The sequence below is a fragment of the Oncorhynchus gorbuscha genome, linkage group LG15, assembly GCF_021184085.1.
Source record: "Oncorhynchus gorbuscha isolate QuinsamMale2020 ecotype Even-year linkage group LG15, OgorEven_v1.0, whole genome shotgun sequence".
Taxonomy (NCBI): domain Eukaryota; kingdom Metazoa; phylum Chordata; class Actinopteri; order Salmoniformes; family Salmonidae; genus Oncorhynchus; species Oncorhynchus gorbuscha.
Window position 1 is genome coordinate 30,602,633 of NC_060187.1, and position 20,200 is coordinate 30,622,832.

The 20,200-nt window shown below is 41.7% G+C and overlaps 1 protein-coding gene across 2 annotated transcripts in view; it reads right to left on the minus strand.

Annotated features, from left to right (window-relative positions):
• The window catches only part of LOC123996922 (inactive N-acetylated-alpha-linked acidic dipeptidase-like protein 2), a 294,216-nt gene that overhangs the window by 42,356 nt on the left and 231,660 nt on the right, over positions 1–20,200 (minus strand). For both annotated transcript variants that reach the window (XM_046300766.1, XM_046300765.1), the window contains one exon: positions 18,254–18,400. In XM_046300766.1, the coding sequence (XP_046156722.1) occupies positions 18,254–18,400 (147 nt within the window). The remainder of the gene's footprint in view (positions 1–18,253; positions 18,401–20,200) is intronic.

Below are 20,200 nucleotides of genomic sequence, written 5' to 3' on the forward strand. Positions count from 1 at the left end.
ATAATTGGGGCCAAATAAAAAACTTGCTGGTTAAATTCGTCCCGTAGGCGGGCTGCCAGTTGGGTGACCCTGCCATAGGTTGTTTACCTGTTATGTGACTGTCTCATAAACAGGGTTGAGAATATTCTGAGACTATTCTATAACTAATCGGCAAACCACTTTCATCATCCACACAGATCTCCCTTCACGGCTGCAATGATCTGAGGCAGACGCTAAAGTATTTTCTGTTATGTTGCACTATAATTCACAAGGCTATTAATTCAACAAAAAAACACCAAACCTTTTCAGCGACATGCCACTGTCAGGTCCTTTTGTACTGCTGTCAGACATGCTCAGAAGTGGCACTCAAATAATACCTTACAGAGAGCCTCAGCCTCTCCATACAGCATCACCAGCAGCTCTGATTAAACATCTAAATATTTCAGACCACTTTGCAGCACGAGGAAGCAGCCAATAGTGGAGGATTATAAAACACAGCACAGTCTCCAGCCCCAACCATCTAGGGCAGGATTCCCAGGTTATTGGGGAGAAAAAGGTGAGTCACACATGAGTCATCAGCCAGAGCAGAGCCAGGCTAACAGTTGAAGTGGCTCTGTCCTCCTCAGCCATGGTACTCCTCACTGACAGATTAAAGAAATAATGGAAATAGTAGCCCCCCAATGTTGTGACACATAGGCTAGGCTACACAGAGAACCCAACACAGGAGGAGGTGCAGATATGCAAGTATATTTGCACACAAACTCATCAGACAAGGCTCCATTTAGGAAATACACCTAAATGCCATTGTACAAATACTTTGGGTGCCAAAACAGATACTTTGTGTAGGTGAAGTAAAGGAGCACAAGGATTAGATGTTCAGACAAATGACCATTAAAGACAACACTTCTGTCTCCTTCAGTTAAAGTCCTTTCTGTTTCTCTGTATAGTTTTATTTTATTTATTTTACCTTTATTTACATTTACATTTAAGTAATTTAGCAGACACTCTTATCCAGAACTAGGCAAGTCAGTTAAGAACAAATTCTTATTTTCAATGACGGCCTAGGAACAGTGGGTTAATTGCCTTGTTCAGGGGCAGAACGACAGATTTTTTAACCTTGTTAGCTTGGGGATTTGATCTTGAAACCTTTCGATTACTAGTCCAACGCTCTAACCACTAGTGGCCTATGGAGTACTATCATCAGGATACTTCCTATATCTGTTAGGAGCCATCAAGTACCTTTTACATTGTTAGGTGATATGCGGTATACTGCAAGGTGCCTAATGAATGGACAACAACAAGGCTATCCACTGCTTTGATCCTCAGTGTGTCTAATTGTTACTTCAATAATTTTCTACACAGAGCACTGCATCATACTAATCTGTTCACTGAGTATGGACCAAAGGCTAGATTCAAATTGTACCATTGTTTGAGTAGTTAACCCTGAATATGTACGCTTGAAACGAGCAGATTGCATGTCCCTGGGTAAACCAATTGTAGGTGTACTAGGTGTCACAATACCCTGTGGAATGGGGTGGGTGTTCCCTGCCAGGCCTGTTAGCAGGAGCATGCCTGCCAACTGGTGGGAGTAAGGTAAACGCAGGAGGGGGAGCAGGGTGGGCAGATGGAGGCGCTAGAGTCAAGTGGTTGATCTCCTGTTTTGCTGATGACTGTAGTTCTGTTCAGCAAATCTCGCTCTGAATCTCCCCCAGAAAACAAACACAAACTAGCAGGAGGGCTGGAGGATTGGAATGAAAATCAAGAGCAACAAGAGTTGGCTTCTGTCCTGACCGTACCACAAGGGGGTCACTGAGTTCTGTTTAAAGCTCAGACACAAATGTTAGGATTGTTAAACGTTTGCCTACCGACAGTACAGAGCACCTCTGTACAGTGTGTCAGCAGTCAATCTCTTTTGTGTTCACAGAGAAAATACTTTGGAAGTCGTCAGCCACTGAGCCTTGTTAAAATACTCCAAATCAGAAGGTGGAAGTAGCATTGTTTGGAAATGCATATCCATGCGAATTGCTTTTGGTCTAGATTCCAAGCCATATGCGCTAATGCTGCTATTTTGTAGATAGCCCTTGTTGATACTAGCCAGCAGGCCACAGCTAGATAACTAGCAAGATGACAAATCAACAATTGAATTAACTCTCTATAATCCCATACTGCCAGTGCCAGCCAATAGCCAAATGTTTAGTTAGCTAACGTTATCCTATTCGCAAGCTAGCACAACGAAGCTAGCAAGCTAGCTAAAGACACTGCACTAACTAGGCAGCTACTGTAACACAGACAGCTGTTTCATTGTGATTTAATTATAATGTCAATACTTGTCACGCTCTGACCTTAGTTATCTTTGCTTTCTTTATTATTTGGTAAGTCAGGATGTGACAAGGGCGGTTTGTGTAGTTTTTGTATTGTCTATGGTTTTTTGTATGTTTATGCAGTAATTTGTCTAGGTGTTTTTATGTCTATGGTTGCCTAGATTGGTTCTCAACCAGTGGCAGCTGTTTATCGTTGTCTCTGATTGGGGACCATATTTAGGTAGCCATATACCTTGGATAGTTTGTGGGTTGTTATTCTATGTTTAGTTGCCTGTTTGCACTAGTCATATAGCTTCATGGTTCATTTTGTTGTTTTGTATAGTTTTGTTCAGTGTTTGTTCTTTTCATTAAAAGAGTTATGTACGCTTATCACGCTGCGCCTTGGTCTACTCATTATGACGACCGTGACAGAACAATCCACCGTAAAAGGACCAAGCAGCGTGAAAAGGAGGAGCAGTGTTTGATGGAGCAGACAGCATGGACATGGGATGAAATGCTGGACGGTAAAGGATCCTTGACGTGGGCTAGCACGGAAGCCCGAGAAGCAGCCCCAATAATTGTTTTTGGGGGGGCACACGAGGAGATTGCATGAGTCAGGTCGGAGATCTGAGCCAACTCCTTATGCTTACTGTGGGGAGCCTGTTACTGGTCAGGCACCGTGTTATGTGGACGGTGTCTCCAGTGCGCCATTCTAGCCTGGTGCGCTCTATTCCAGCTCCTCGCATTGGCTGGGCTAGAATGGGCAGGAGGGTGCCGGCTCAGCGCTCCTGGTCTCCAGTGTACCTCCTCGCACTGATGTTTAGTTTTGTTCAGTGTTCGTTCTTTTCATTAAAATAGTTATGTATGCTTATCACGCTGCGCCTTGGTCTCCTCATTATGATGACCGTGACAATACTAACTAAGGTGGTTTTCACTATATTCAGTGGTGGAGAGTAGAGAGCAGAAGACACATTGTTTATGTAAGCTGGAAAATGAAGCTTTGAATGGAGTAATCAGTGTGAAGATGTAGGTTACAAGAGGCTGCTGAGGGGAGGACGGATCATAATAAATGTCTGGAATGGAGCAAATGGAATGGTATCAAACACACGGAAACCATTATTTTATGTATTTGATACCATTCCACTAATTCCGCTCCAGCCATTACCACGAGCCCATCCTCCCCAATTCAGGAGCCACCAACCTCGTGTGATGTAGATCATCCTCCCCAATAGCCCCAGGGTTTGACGTGTGGGATACTCTGGCTGGGAGTGCTTTGAGCTGTTTAGTGCAACATCATTAAATAATAATACATTTATTTGATATAGTGCTTTTTATTACAAACAAGAATCTCAAAGTCATGTTGAAAACCAAAACAAATGTAGGGATCTGTCACTTCATGGCTGATGGTCTTCCACAGCTTCAGATGCCTTTAGGCAGTTCAGAAAGGCAGTCAGCAGCAGTAGCTTGAGCGGCGGGAGCATCGGTGATAGACAGGCAGGGAGAAATGTCAGTCAGACAGGCCTACTGTTAGACAGGCCCGGAGCTCTTCATCAGGCACGTCATCTCCACCTCCGTAAGTAGGCTGGATCATCCACTATCAAGGTGTATCATCCACCTGGGAGTTGCTTTGGCGACTGTAAAAGCGCCAGAAAACATCACCGCACCTCGACAGTAGTCTGGAAGTGTCCCCTACGAGGCGTGGCTGCCATTCCCAATATATTTAAGAGTTTGGTGAGAGTGTGGTTGTCCTATGGTTATTCTGAATACAGTAAAACCTTTCACAGCTTTATGGGAATGGTGCAGGGTAGTTGATTTGCTTTCGAACGTTCTCAGCACATTTAAAGAACTTGACAAAAAAAGTAATTTTCTTGGTTTTACTTTTAATTCACTACTTTAACAGAACGTTTACTAAAAGTTCAAACATGGTTACATTTAATTTAAATTTTGATAATGTTTGAGGAATGTTCTCCAACTGGTTTGCAATTGAGAATATTATCAAAAAGTTCAGAGAATGTTAAGAAACAGTGTCCTTCTTTGGGAATTTCAGTACTTCAGCATTACGTTTCCTACAGATTTCCTCATGCTTCTATTTAAAGTCATATTCTCAAATTGTTCTGAGAACATTAAGAAAACTTTCCCCCCCAAATATCAAGAAAACTTTTGAGAAAGTTCTAAGAATATTATTTAAAATACATTCCATTCTCAGCATCAACAAAACTCTCTCTATACTCTATCTTGTTAAGTGTGTTCAAGTGTGTGGGCCATGCCCACTAATTGGCCACATCTGATCTTAATGAGTGCTAACTGTTATAACTAACTGTTATAGGCCTATTTCTATTTTGCCCTATTTATCAAAGTGTTGGAAAAACTTGTCAATAAACAACTGTCTGGTTTTCTTGATGTCTATAGTATTCTCTCTGGTATGCAATCTGCTTTCCGCTCAGGTTATGAATGTGTCACTGCAACCTTAAAGGTCCTCAATGATGTCACCATTGTCCTTGATTCTCAGCAATGTTGTGCTGCTATTTTTATTGACTTGGTCAAAGCGTTTGATACGGTAGACCATTCCATTCTTGTGGGCCGGCTAAGGAGTATTGGTGTCTCTGAGGTATCTTTGGCCTGGTTTGCGAACTACCTCTCTCAAAGAGTGCAGTGTATAAAGACAGAACATTTGCTGTCTCAGCCACTGTCTGTCACCAAGGGTGTACCCCAAGGCTCGATGCTAGGCCCCACGCTCTTCTCAATTTACATCAACAACATAGCTCAGGCAGTAGGAAGCTCTCTCCATTTATATGCAGATGACACAGTCTTATAGTCAGCTGGCCCCTCCCCGGATTTTGTGTTAAACGCTCTACAACAAAGCTTTCTTAGTGTCCAACAAGCTTTCTCTACCCTTAACCTTCTTCTGAACACCTCCAAAACAAAGATCATGTGGTTTGGTAAGAAGAATGCCCCTCCTCCCACAGGTGTTATTACTACCTCTGAGGGTTTAGAGCTTGAGGTAGTCACCTCAAACAAGTACTTGGGAGTATGGCTAGACGGTACACTGTCCTTCTTTCAAATCAAATCAAATCAAATTTTATTGGTCACATACACATGGTTAGCAGATGTTAATGTGAGTGTAGCGAAATGCTTGCTTCTGCTTCTAGTTCTGACTGAGCAGTAATATCTAACAAGTAATATAACAATTTCACAACAACTACCTTATACACACAAGTGTGAAGGGTTGAATAAGAATATGTACATATAAATATATGGATGAGCGATGGCAATGCGGCATAGACAAGATGCAGTAGATGGTATAGAGTACAGTATATACATATGAGATGAGTAATGTAGGGTATGTAAACATTATATAAAGTGTCATTATTTAAAGTGACTAGTGATATATTCATTACATCCAATTTTTAATTATTAAAGTGACTAGAAATTTGAGTCAGTATGTTAGTGATGGCTGTTTAACAGTCTGATGGCCTTGAGATAGAAGCTGTTTTTCAGTCTCTCGGTCCCAGCTTTGATGCACCTGTACTGATCTCACCTTCTGGATGATAGCGGGGTGAACAAGCAGTTGCTCGGGTGGTTGTTGTCCTTGATTATCTTTTTGGCCTTCCTGTAACATCGGGTGGTGTAGGTGTCCTGGAGGGCAGGTAGTTTGCCCCTGGTGATGCATTGTGCAGACCTCACTACCCTCTGGAGAGCCGTATGGTTGTGGGCGAAGCAGTTGCCGTACCAGGTGGTGATACAGCCCGACAGGATGCTCTCGATTGTCCATCTATAAAAGTTTGTGAGTGTTTTCAGTGACAAGCCACATTTCTTCTGCCTCCTGAGGTTGAAGAGGCGCTGTTGCACCTTCTTCCCCATACTGTCTATGTGGGTGGACCATTTCAGTTTGTCCGTGATGTGTACGCTGAGGAACTTAAAACTTTTCACCTTCTCCACTGCTGTCCCGTTGATGTGGATAGGAGGATGCTCCCTCTGCTGTTTCCTGAAGTCTACGATCATCTCCTTTGTTTTGTTGACATTGAGTGTGAGGTTATTTCCTGACACCACACTCTGAGGGCCCTCACCTCCTCCCTGTAGGCCGTCTCGTCATTGTTGGTAATCAAGCCTAACACTGTAGTGTCATCTGCAAACTTGATGATTGAGTTGGAGGCATGCATGGCCATGCAGTCATAGGTGAACAGGGAGTACAGGAGAGGGCTGAGAACGCACCCTTGTGGTGCCCCAGTGTTGAGGATCAGCGGGGTGGAGATGTTGTTTCCTACCCTCACCACCTGGTTGCAGGCTAAAATTAAATCTAGACTTGGTTTCCTCTACCGTAATCACTCCTCTTTCACCCCAGCTGCCAAACTAACCCTGATTCAGATGACCATCCTACCCATGTAAGTTTACGAAATGTAATTTATAGATTGACAGGTAAGGGTGTTCTCGAGCGGCTAGATGCTCTTTACCATTTGGCCATCAGATTTGCCACCAATACTCCTTATAGGACTGCACTCTATACTCCTCTGTAAACTGGCCATCTCTGTATACTCATCGCAAGACCCACTGGTTGATGCTTATTTATAAAACCCTCTTAGGCCTCACTCCCCCCTATCTGAGATATTTACTGCAGACCTCATCCTCCACATACTGTACATCACCCGTTCTGCCAGTCACATTCTGTTAAAGGTTCCCAAAGCACACAGGTCGCTTGTCTTTTCAGTTCGCTGCAGCTAGCGACTGGAACGAGCTGCAACAAACACTCAGACCTGGACAGTTTTATCTCAATCTCTTCATTCAAAGACTCAATCACGGACACTTTTACCGACAGTTGTGGCTGCTTTGTGTGATGTATTGTTGTCTCTACCTTCTTGCCCTTTGTGCTGTTGTCTGTGCCCAATAATGTTTGTACCATGTTTTGTGCTGCTACCATGTTGTGCTGCTGCCATGTTGTGTTGCTATCATGTTGTTGCCATGTTGTGTTGCTACCATGCTGTGTTGTCATGTGTTGCTGCCATGCTATGTTGTTGTCTTAGGTATCTCTTTATGTAGTGTTGTGTTGTCTCTCTTGTCGTGATGTATATTTTGTCCTATATTTATATTGTATTATTCTAATTTTTTGATCCCAGCCCCCGTCCCCGCAGGAGGCCTTTTGTCTTTTGGTAGGCCGTCATTGTCAATAAGAATTTGTTCTTAGCTGACTTGCCTAGTTAAATAAAGGCCACATTTTAAAAAATGTAAAAGATGCATGAAATGTTTCCTTTGAAATGGGGCCTGTTTAAATTGACTAAAATGAACAGCTTTGTATGAGTAAAGAAAACATGGCATGCGAGCTCCATCCTGGTGGTGCAGTGGAATAATTCCATGGATAGAGAACAGAAGATCATAGGTTTGAATCTCACTGATGCCATGCCACAATAAAAACATATTCTCAGAATGTTATTTAAATACCTTCCTTCTCAGAACATTAATAAAACCTCCTAGGAAAACTTTCAGGGAACCATAGTTAAACATTCTCAGCAACTCCCTGCAACCTAAAAATGTACATTCCCAGACCAGGTAAAATGTTCACTTCTGTTCTCAGAAGTTCTTCTGATTTTTTTCTGTATTACCAAACTTATGGCTTCAAAGGGAAACCAAAAACGTACATTCCCACAACTTCCAAGGAACCAAATGTGCTAGCTGGGAATGGTCTATTGTTGGCAACAACAATACATGAATATTCATCCACAAAAAGGGGGAAATAATCAGAGGTGTGGCGAGGCAGGGGAGGAGAGCGGGATCAGCTGTCGTTTCATGCAGATATCACTAATTTAATCAACCGGGAACTACAGAGTAAAAGTTAATGTAGTGAGTTCAAGTGAAATAAGGATTCCATAAGGACAGCGCCAGCCACATAAAAAGAGGTGAACCTTTTCGCTTGAGGAAAAGGAGAAAAAATATCTGCATTGTCAAGTTATTTCCACTCCAGCTGCATTTTCATTGATTCCTTTATTATTTTATTTTAAGCTGGAGCAATGGGTACTGAACCATGAATTTTTAAATATTTTTTAAAACTCCATTTAAATGGGTGATATGAATAGAGCAAAGATGTTCTGCAAGTAATGCTCATAATATGAGCTTTGATATGACCAGGAAAACAGTACAGTTGATTCAGTAGGCCTTTGCTTGTTTTATGGAGGATTTACAATGGCTGTTTCTGATAATCTTCCAAAACACTGACTCTCATAGAGGACAACTTATTGCTTTAGTAGAATCCCTGAGGAGAGATACTGATTTGGGAGTTAATGGGAGGTTATGTTATCCAAAATAAGTTTTCGAAAGTGAATTGAGGATTGCAGGCGTAATTCAGAGGAAAGATCAATATATCAAATGATTCTGTATTTATGGTTAGACTCAAGATAAAGTCATTGATAATCAATGCAGACCTAAGGGCTTATACTATGTTCTCTCTGCAACAGAGGGACCAAATAAATACCATTGGATAACCAGTGGTTTGATATTAAAACTCCTCTAGGTTATTGAAGGGGGTGTTAAAACACTTTGGAAGCACTTGGTAGCATTTGATTTTCAGCATGAGGATGTCCTTGGCAAGGAAAACAAGCACCAACTACAATACATACATTTCTATATTTTAGAGTCTTACACAGGCTGTTGTGTTGTGTTGGCAACAAAAACACACAGTCACATTAACTGAAGCAAATGCTTGTTAAACCTTTGACACACAGTACAAAGTAGTCTGTGACACTGTGACATTGTCACACAAAGATGACAAAACGTGCTCCACAACGCAGAGACAGGGGAGCTATGGAACATGGTAACATGATGATTAAAATCCACCACGGATCAGTAATCATCCACAGTCATCTGTACAGTCATTTGCACAGATTCTTAACACTTGTGGTGTACATTCCAATTTATACAACCATCAAATCAATGCCAAAGAAAAATCATTCTGAGGAGTTCATCTTCATGTGTTGACACTTCTACAATATATCGACATCCATTGAGCCAGGTTTTGTTCTGACTCCCCATGTGTCTACTGGCTCATAGAGCAGCCAGGCCCCTGCCGTGAGGAGCTCCCTGCCCACACACTATTCCATACAGGCCTGGAAAGTGTTAACTGGTGATTAGGCAGAAGAGCCAAGCTGAGCTGAGTTAATGATCTCTCTATCCCCTCACACACACACTCCCCTTCAGCGCCCACTTTCTGATTGGTCCCAAGGAAGCCTGGGCAGAGTGGAGACACAGCGGAGGGAAGGAGGGGTGCTGCCTGCCTGCCTTGATGCTGTTTTACACCGACTCAGAGAGAGAGACTCAGAAAGAGCCTCTGAATCAATAGAGCAGGTCTTCTGGTGCTGTGTTCATTTCGACTCAGCCGGAGCTCCCACTGAGCTGGGTTTGATTTGATGGGAACTCGGCTGGCTCCCTCTGAAAAAGAGATTGCCACTGGGTGTCACTGGGTGTGCAGGAGATGAGAAAGTTTTAGTGTCAGACTGTACTGCAGTCTGTCTGGGGAATGTGACTGACTGTCAGTCTGAGGGCCTGTCTGTCCTGTTGGAGTAGTGAGGCATGCCAAGACCCATCTTCCTCAACTCTCCTCTGAGAATGGCTTTGCTGCCTCCCTCCATATTTATTTAAAGGTTACTTCAGTAGCTCCAGCATCACGCATCTACATGGTTCTATTGGAATGCATTCTACAGTATATGAATGAAGGCATCTTATTTGTGACTAGGTGGAGGGTAGAGTATTTGCAAGGAAACACTGACATCTCAACAGCAAGAGGGAGGAGAGAGAAAAAAGTTCAGATGAGTATCCCCTGGTGAGGTTCAGACTAGTGGGAGTTCCAATAGGAACAGCACTCACCTGGGTCATCCTGAGCCCTTCGGAGAACAAACACACACCACAGCGATTAGCAGACTGTAGCACCTCCACTCAGTCAAATGTTCAGGCCAAGTGTGTGTGTGTGTGTGTTAGGGTTGGGCGATATATCAACGTAATTTGATTAATTCAAACGTATGTTTTAGCATGATATTCCAAATGCCTTTATTGCAAGAATAAAGTTTTTTTTAATGTTTAGTTTTTTTAAATGAGAATTTACAACCCTGCTTGTTCACGTGTTGTCTTTTGGTCTCATCTCCTTCGCTCCTTCTACTTTGACTGTGCACCTCCCCATTTACACACACACACACACACCAAACTCCTCCCCCTGCCACTCCGAACATCCTCGCTGACAAAAAGCAGTTTCAACTCGCTATTTGCTTTTGACGTTTGGTCCAACAGAATCACTCATATGAGACATTATTTGACTGTAATAGAGGAAAACATAACCTTTCTTACTATACCCTGACTTATATACTGACTTGCCTAGTTAAATAAATGTTAAATAAAATAAAATGAATACCCTTTTATGTCTCAACTCTTCAAATTGTGAGAACCAGACCCTAAAATGGGAGTATCAATGAACATTGATTCTGGAAAATGAATGCTCAGTTTGACACACATACCGCTAGCAGCATTTTAGCCACACACTTTTATACTAGCTGTCTAGTCTTTATTTTATAAATGTGCAATAAGCATAAAAAACAATTATATAAGGAATTAGCAACTCATTCTGAGAAATAAGGTAGGCCACTTGATTTCAACATCTGTACAAAGAGGAGAGGCTAGCATGCTGTTCAAACAGTTGGAGACAGACAGAAGGGTGTGTCCATAACAATTCAACTGTTCTACCTTGTTAGCTAGCAAATAAATCCAAGTTGGCTAGACTTTTAATATAAAAATTAGCTGGCTACTCACTAGTACCTCGGCTTGTGCTTGGGAGATTGTTTATGAGATCTAGTTGTGATCATTTTATATAATGCCTGGCTGCTACAAGAAGATACCGTAATTGCTGGACTATTAAGCGCACCTGAATATAAACCGCACCCACTGAATTATTAAAAAAGATGTATTTTGTACATAAATAAGCCGCACATGTTTATAAGCCGCAGGTGCCTACCGGTACATTGAAACAGATGAACTTTACACAGCCTTTAAATGAAACACGGCTTGTAACAAAAATAAATTGGCTTTAACGAAACACGGCTTGTAACAAAAATTTAAACCGTAGCCTACCAAGAAAGTCATTGGTCACTATCTTCCTCCTCCTGTGCACTGAAACCACTGAAGTCATCTCCTTCGGTGTCGGAGTTGAATAGCCTCAGAATTGCTTCATCTGATGTTGGATCGTTTTCATTGTCGCTCTCGTCACTTTCATCCGGAGGCAAATACCCCGCTGAGCTCATGCTGCCCTCTTCAACACGCAGCAGTCCAGCCTTTCGAAACCCGTTGATGATAGTAGATTTTTTGACAATGCTCCACGCTGTCAGGACCCACTGGCAGACTTGACCATAAGATGCTCTTTGCCTGCGGCCCGTTTTGGTGAAGGATTTCTCCCCACTTGTCATCCAAGCCTCCCACTGAACAAGGAGCGCCACCTTAAATGCACGATTTACACTGATGTCGAGTGGCTGCAAATACTTTGGGCCATCTGCTTTTCTTCCCTCTGAAAGCTTTTGTTGTCTTTCTGCACTGAGACAGTTCCTCACGCTGCTGTTTCCAACGTCTTATCATCGACTCATTAAGGCCAAGCTCCCATGCAGCAGCTCTATTTCCTTTTCCAACAGCCAGGTTTATCGCCTTCAACTTGAAAGCTGCATCATATGCATTTCTCCGTGTCTTTGCCATGATGAGGGTGACAAAATTACTACCGTAATCAGAATGATGGGAAGTTTGAGCGTGCTCGATTTACTTCACATTATGTGACGGTGATCAGTTTTTTGGCGGCATGAATATTGTGAAAGCGGGAAAAATCCATAAATTAGCCGCGTCATTGTATAAACCGCGAGGTTCAAAGCGTGGGAATAAAGTAGCGGCTTATAGTCCAGAAATTACGGGTAGTCATTATTAGTAAATGTGTATTATGCATGGTCCTGGTTAAATTTGTAACAAAAAGGGCATTTTCGTAGATGGACTTGACAGCCAGATAAGTATTTATTGCAAAAAAACAGGTTAAACTATTTTGACAAAATAATTAAATTATTAGTCAGTGTTTTGATTGTGAAAGTCTTATATTTAGCCTAGGTATAATTTCACAAGCCCTGAATTTATTAGATTATTCCTGACTGTTTGAAATGTGGTGTATTTTACTTTTAATTGTAAAACAAAGCTTATTCAGTGAAAACATTTAAAAAACAGAGATGCAGTAAATATCGTGAATCAACCATGAATGAGAAAAAAATGTAGATATGATCTTTAGGTCATATCACCCAGCCCTTGTGTGTATGCCTGTGTCCGTGCATGCGTGTGTGTGTGTTAGCTAAGACTGGTTAAAACACAATGTAACACAACAGATACTGCTATACTTGTCATCCTTTATTACTGCTTTGTGATGTGACCATACATAGACAGTATGGAAGCCCGGGCCGTTGTGCATGCCGTCTCTCACTTACGATCATATTACATCCATTGTGCCCACTCTGGGGTTAGCTAGCATACATTGAGGAAAAGTGCTTTTGAAGAAACCTGCCTAAAAAGAGAAAACCCCAGAAGAGGACTTCAAAGCAGGCTGTGACTAGGGTAAAAGGCTATACATGAGGGAGTATGATTCCAGCCAAACACTCAATGTCATGAAGGAAGGACTCTAAAATAGAAGAAGATAGTAATCACCCTCAACAGCTTGAAAAATAACACAACACTGTTAGAAGACCTACCTAATTAAAATGTGAAATGGAGGCAGTAGGATCAGATACAATATAGAAAACTGTGAAACAATTGACATGGCTGTTTCTTCTACTTCAAAAAAAATCCTTTAAAAGGAACAAGCTACGACTAATTTCCATAAATAAGGACAAATTGTGTATTTCCCCAGAGTATTCACGTCTCAATGGAACAACTCTCCAATTTCTGCAGTTGGCCCCATTTCAAAGCCAATGGAAATGAAAGAGATATAATAATAGAAGAGAACATTTCAATTTAAGACAAAAAGGTAGAGTTTCCTCTTACAAACCTTCAAGATATGCTAGACCTTGAAGCAAGAGCAACTAAATGGCTTAAATATGTGAAATGCTTTTCTCCTCTTTCATAGAACCAAAAGATAATTGTATTTTATATAGGATAACACATTTTCTGTAGGAGTACAGGAGGTTCTATGTTTGCCTGTGGTAAGAACAAGAGGAAGATTAATTCAGTAAGGACTATTGTTTTAGACACAACTGATGTTGTTTACATGGTGCATTGTATGCCTAAACAGGTATTTGCAATCTCTTTTGCACCTTTGTAGCTCAGACACACCTTTCTCTTTATTGAGTAAAACATAGACTCATTAAGCAACAATAGGTTACTTTTGATTGCTCTTCGATTACACATTAATTGTCCAATCTGAGTTTGAATTGCCAAGGCCCAGACTCCATTGATTTCCCTTCCCTTTGGCCCTATCCCTCAGTGTGCATTAAATACAATGACCTACTGTATTGACTGGTGTCCAAAATCCTATCAACAGTCTACAACATTATATGGACCACTTTGTAAAACCCTAACCCCTAATGGCATTACATTATGTCAATGGTAATATCGGCACCCAGAACCAAATCTCACACGCGTACTGGTTTCAATTGTCATGAGATGTCAATGGTCAATGAAAAAAAGTGTGATAAGGCATGATGTTCAATCTAAGAAGACCAAAGTGTGTGTTTTATAGCAGAAGAGTGCTTTCAGTAACAGGGTCACCGCCATGTGTTAGGGCCAGATGGTGGGATACGCAGTAGCCAAGCCCAGCTCAGTTACTTGTCACTGCAATGAGGTAGAGCAGCGGATGGACCGGGCCGGAGCAGAGGCAGAGCCAATTGATCAGCAGACTACTGAGTGTAGCCTCCCTCCCTCCCTGCTCCATACAGCTGCAGTCACTTCACACTGCTAATTAGATTAGTTCAGAGTACACTGGTAAAGCACCTCAGGACAGGAATTCTGAACATTGCTGTAACACTGCTGTAACACTGCAGCAACCGGCAACCTGAACACAGCCAAAGAGCCGGGCAACGTCCGAGGGCGTGAGGAGAGGGGCATTTGCATGTGTGTCATAATGAGGGGATGTGTCATGGCGCTGTCTGGGAGAACCAGGGGAATATGAGGATGACTAGACACAGAACTCTGTTTGATGGTTGTGTTTCAGGGTCATAGTCCACACAAATGGAAACCAAACAGTATAACCAGAGTGTGGTCTTGTTTGACATTTCCAAGGGTCATTTCTCTAGCTAGCCTCAAAATCACATTACTTGGTATCATAACATTTGCGGTGTCCGGACACCACTGATTCCCCTTCTCAGGACTCAGTGAGTGAAAATGGGCTGACAGGTTTTGGCATACCACACCTCTGGACTGTGATCGATAGTGACCTCCAGAGCAGAGTGACTGAGACCCAGTCAGTCAGTCTATTGGAGCCATCTGGTGAGAGAGCCTCTGGAGCAGCAACAGAGAGGAGCCTGGGTAGGCTCCCTGACCAGTCACATCCACTTAGACTAAAATGAGTGCAGTTCTGAAAAAACACAGATGCAAGCTCGTGTTTATAGCTGGCAATCTTGCCCAACACAAGTTGTGTTTGTATTTTGAAACTCTCTTTAAACACTTGAAAACATGATAAAACAGCTGGCATGGTGTTTGTTGATTCCATTTTGATGCATTCTTACGAATGTTTTAAATTGTTAAATGTTGTAATTTGTTAGCTACAGTTTGAATATTGGACATCAAACTGTGTGTAGGGAATGCAGAAGGCACACCTGCATGCACACACGTGGTTCAATTATTTGAATTACAATTCATTCGTTTCTTTTCTGTGAGCTCAATGCAAACATTGCACCTTTCACTAGAGAAAAATCAGATCCAGCCTGAACTGTGAGATGTAGTAGGGAGTTGTAGTTTCCAACAGGCCAATATTCTATGTAGTTTAGCACACAAAATGTGGTAATTAACTCCAATGACCATAATCCATAATGCATCCACATGTCCGGTCTGTGTTTCTTTTACACCTGCTACAAAAGAGAAAAGAATGGTGATGGTGGGGGGATGTGGATGTGGAGAGCAGCTGTTGCCTTGCGAGGTACATTCATTATTTTGAAGAACTACTAAATAGTGATTTTGTCACACAGTAGCTCTAAAAACATGAGATGATGACTGAATAAATAATAAAGTTAGCAAATAAAACAAATGTAATATACACAACAACTTAAATGTTTTTGTAAAGTAATCTGAATGAATTATAGTTAATAAGTGATAAGCAGTAATGGGCAGACTTGTATTAATTGTTTTATTCTGTGTTACCCAAATAATGAAACCCCAAATCGAAAACCATTATAATTTTTTTCTAATCGAACCGACCTCAAAAATCTAATCGCTCAGCATTAATACATAACACACACACACACGGACACACACGAACACACACGGACACACACACACACACGGACACACACACACACACGGACACACACACACACACACACACACACACACACACACACACACACACACACACACACACACACACACACACACACACACACACACACACACACACACACACACACACACACACACACACACACACACACACACACACACACACACACACACACACACACACACACACACACACACACACACACAAAATGAAGACAAGGAGAGCCTTTAAGCTAGTGTGTCATTTCAAATCTGACTCAGATGCATCCTCAAGCTGTTGGCTGCACAGGAGAGCCTTGTGATGAGCCTGGTCCCACATTGCAGTCTGTGGCTCAGGAATCTAATTCATCTGGCTCTAATTCAGCTCGATGTGTTGAATGCCAGGAAAAGGTTACTTTTACAGTTTAAAGCACACCAGTGTCACTGGGCTGATGCTTAGCCAGGCATGTTGTGAGGAAGAGACAGATGTACACATGAGTATGGAGAAAGTGTCATCACTGTGCAGTGTGCACAGCTACACTCCCTAACGGGGGAAAAGTTTGGCATTCCATTTGTTTATAAACTTTACTGCCTTATCAGCACTCTATAGCAGTAAAATAGGAAACATGTAAAATGTTTTACAGTGAGTGTGAATAATTGTATTCAAACCCTAACATCAAATATAAACTGGGTAAAATCAGCAGAGGCACAAATATTTTTTACTTTGATCTCTGAGGGTGATGAAAGGTTAATAAGCCATAAAATAATTGCCGTGGTAGGTTCTGTGGGTTTTTATACTCTTAGGTATGTGTCATAACCAGCCATAAAATAATAGCCGTGGTAGGTTCTGTGGGTTTTTACACTCTTAGGTATGTGTCATAACCAGCCATAAAATAACTGCCGTGGTAGGTTCTGTGGGTTTTTACACTCTTAGGTATGTGTCATAACCAGCCATAAAATAACTGCCGTGGTAGGTTCTGTGGGTTTTTACACTCTTAGGTATGTGTCATAACCAGCCATAAAATAACTGCCGTGGTAGGTTCTGTGGGTTTTTACACTCTTAGGTATGTGTCATAACCAGCCATAAAATAACTGCCGTGGTAGGTTCTGTGGGTTTTTACACTCTTAGGTATGTGTCATAACCAGCCATAAAATAATTGCCGTGGTAGGTTCTGTGGGTTTTTACACTCTTAGGTATGTGTCATAACCAGCCATAAAATAACTGCCGTGGTAGGTTCTGTGGGTTTTTACACTCGTAGGTATGTGTCATAACCAGCCATATAATAACGCAATATTTGTCATAATAGGCCCAAATAATTGCGTAATGACATTGTTATGACCATATTATAAAAGGTTATGACAAGTTATGTCAGCTGTTATGACATTGTTATGACCGTGTCATAACTAGTTATGAAGCCGGGTTTCAAGTAAAGTGTTACCAAATTGTTTTGTCTAAATCTATACAGCACAGTATTCAGTGATTTCAAGACCTTTAAAGCTTAGCTGAGTTAAATCAGTACTGCCAGTGGCAGACATTTAACAAGATATCATCTTCCCTTTTTAAAGTTGGGGAAGTTATTTCAGGTGACTGCTGTTCAGACGGTGAAGAGTCTGTATCATTAACGTGTAAAGCACCAGAGGCCTGCGTCTACCAGATGTGTGAGCTGAGGATGCAAATGATTTCATCTCCACCACTCATCAACAGGAGGCGTGAAATGGAGGCAAGACGGGCCCTGGTGGCAGCTGTCATACTGACAGGGTCTGATGGCGACAGACAGTCACATAGACATGTATCTGGCTGAACTGAGATACATTGCATCATTTGCATAGGGAAATGGCATGGCAAAAGAGGCAAGAATGCATGTTGCATAACGATGCCCACATTAACAGAATAACATAGAGATATAAATGGGCTTCTAGCAAAAACAAAAACTGCTACATTATATTTCCATACAAATGGCATTCAAAAGAACAAGAGACACACAAACGTGTGAGGAGACTTTCGAGACAGAGCATTGTGTAAACTTTGGAAAGAGCTGCATACTGGGAGGCAGACTCAACAGCCTTAAACACTGACTGTAATGAGTGTGTACTTGTCGAAACTGTATGAGGCAAGGCAACAGATGTTAAATGGGAGTACAAAATGTGCACTGGACCACGTTCTTGTCACAATCCCAGTCATTCTGGTACAGAACATCTGCTCGTTTCCAAACACATACGTGCCAGCGTACCTAGCATCTGCATGTTTGCTTATAGGAAATCCTACAGTGAAATACATCACATTTCCTCAAAAATATATGCCCTCAATTTTAGCACGCAACCCAATTCAGGATAATACCTTTAAACCAGGTGTCATAGACATAGCAATACACAATCACACTGGACTTTTAACAAACAAGTCAATAAGGTGGAAAATCTTTAATTCACCTATAATGTTTGTAAATAATGGGGAAATCATCTATTACTACCAGACCCTATCATAAAATGTTATGCTTCTGTTTGTGTATGGGTTTCAGTACCTCTTCTGCTTTGGTCTGTTCAAATGCAAACTCCATAGTAGGGACAGCGAGGTGGTTGGCAAAGAAGCTGACGTCCCCAGGGATCTGTAGGGAGCTGACATTTGGTCCAGGGCAGCTTCCACCTCGAATACAGCTCAGCAGCTGCCTCTGAAAGGTACCAACAGACAGAGAGAGATAAAGAGAGAGAGGAGGGATGTGAAAGAGATTTGTCATTAAATAGAGAAGAGTAGTTTAGCAGAATACAAGGACTAGAGGGGAAGGGAAAGGCTGAAAACAATAGCACAATAGTTTTATAAATGCAGACAGATTGAACTGAGACAGAGAGAAAGCCAGAGAGACAGATATTCAGAGAGATACTGTATATCTGGCAGTATGGTAGCAGAGGCTGAGTCTCGGCTGCTGATTGTGAATGCAGCTCCAGAGGCTTTGAAACAGAAGCTGTGGGGAACAGTTTCTAATAAATGTTTTCGAAAAAGCTGAAATGAAGGTATAAGTTTAAAGATTTACTGTGTCTTGGTGTAACAGTCCCCCTGGATGTACTGTGGGAGGATGAGGAGGTAGTTTGGAAAAAATATGGGCCTCTAGAAATGTTCAATGCAGAAAGGGGAGATGAATAGCATGCATTTTAAAGGAACTAGCATGTACCAAAAATACCAGACAAATCAGGAACAAACAGAAATCCAAACCAATTAACAGATCTTACTGTACAAACAGAATGAGCATATTTAAATGGATCTCAATTTGACCTTTGGCATGTTTATACCAGGTAACTCAGGTATAAACACAGTACCGACATTACAGAAAACATACTAAAACAGAAACAAGAATCTGAGAGGAAGTATCCAACCACTGTAAGAGACATAATGAAAGGGCCATTCAATTCCAGATAAAGCTAAGAATCTTGGAGAAAGGAAACTCAATAGCATGGAGATTGAGAGGAGAGAAGGGAGAGAATGGGTCATTCTGTCCTGTGTTGCCTTGCCTCCCGCCTTCTCCCAATCAATATTTAATTTATTTGTCTGCTATGATAACGAGATAGTGAAATCATTGTTTATATATTTGTGCTTAAATGATCTGGCAGCCAAGAGGAGGCTGGAGTTTGGCGTGCAGCCAGAGCAGCTGTGGGCCATCCTCTATGCAGCATCCACTCCTCTGTACTACAGTACACTACCCAGACGATGCATTAGATCACGCTGTAGCAGTAGCAGTACCACCTGTAACCATCAGTTAACCAGGCTTTTATCAATTCACAATGCTCACAGTACACTGCCCTGCCCTACATAAGCTGTTATAGACTGCTTCCCATTCCAGAGATAAGAAACAACAACTTCTCGTAATGGCAATCTGCTAAAGGGAAGGAAATGTACACTGTTATGAATGTTTACATATACAGTTGAAGTCAGAAGTTTACATACACCTTAGCCAAATACATTTAAACTCAGTTTTTCACAATTCCTGACCTTTAATCCAAGAAAAAATTCCCTGTCGGGATCACCACTTTATTTTAAGAATGTGAAATGTCAGAATAATAGTAGAGAAATTTATTTATTTCAGCGTTTATTTCTTTCATCACATTCCCAGTGGGTCAGAAGTTTACATACACTCAATTAGTATTTGGAAGCATTGCCTTTAAATTGTTTAACTTGGGTCAAACGGTTTGGGTAGCCTTCCACAAGCTTCCCACAATAAGTTGGGTGAATTTTGGCCCATTCCTCCAGACAGTGCTGGTGTAACTGAGTCAGGTTTGTAGGTCTCCTTGCTCGTACACACTTTTTCAGTTCTGCCCACAAATTTCCTATTGGAATGGAGGTCAGGGCTTTGTGATAGCCACTCCAATACCTTGACTTTGCTGTCCTTAAGCCATTTTGCCACAACTTTGGAAGTCTGCTTGGGGTCATTGTCCATTTGGAAGACCCATTTGCAACCAAGCTTTAACTTCCTGACGGA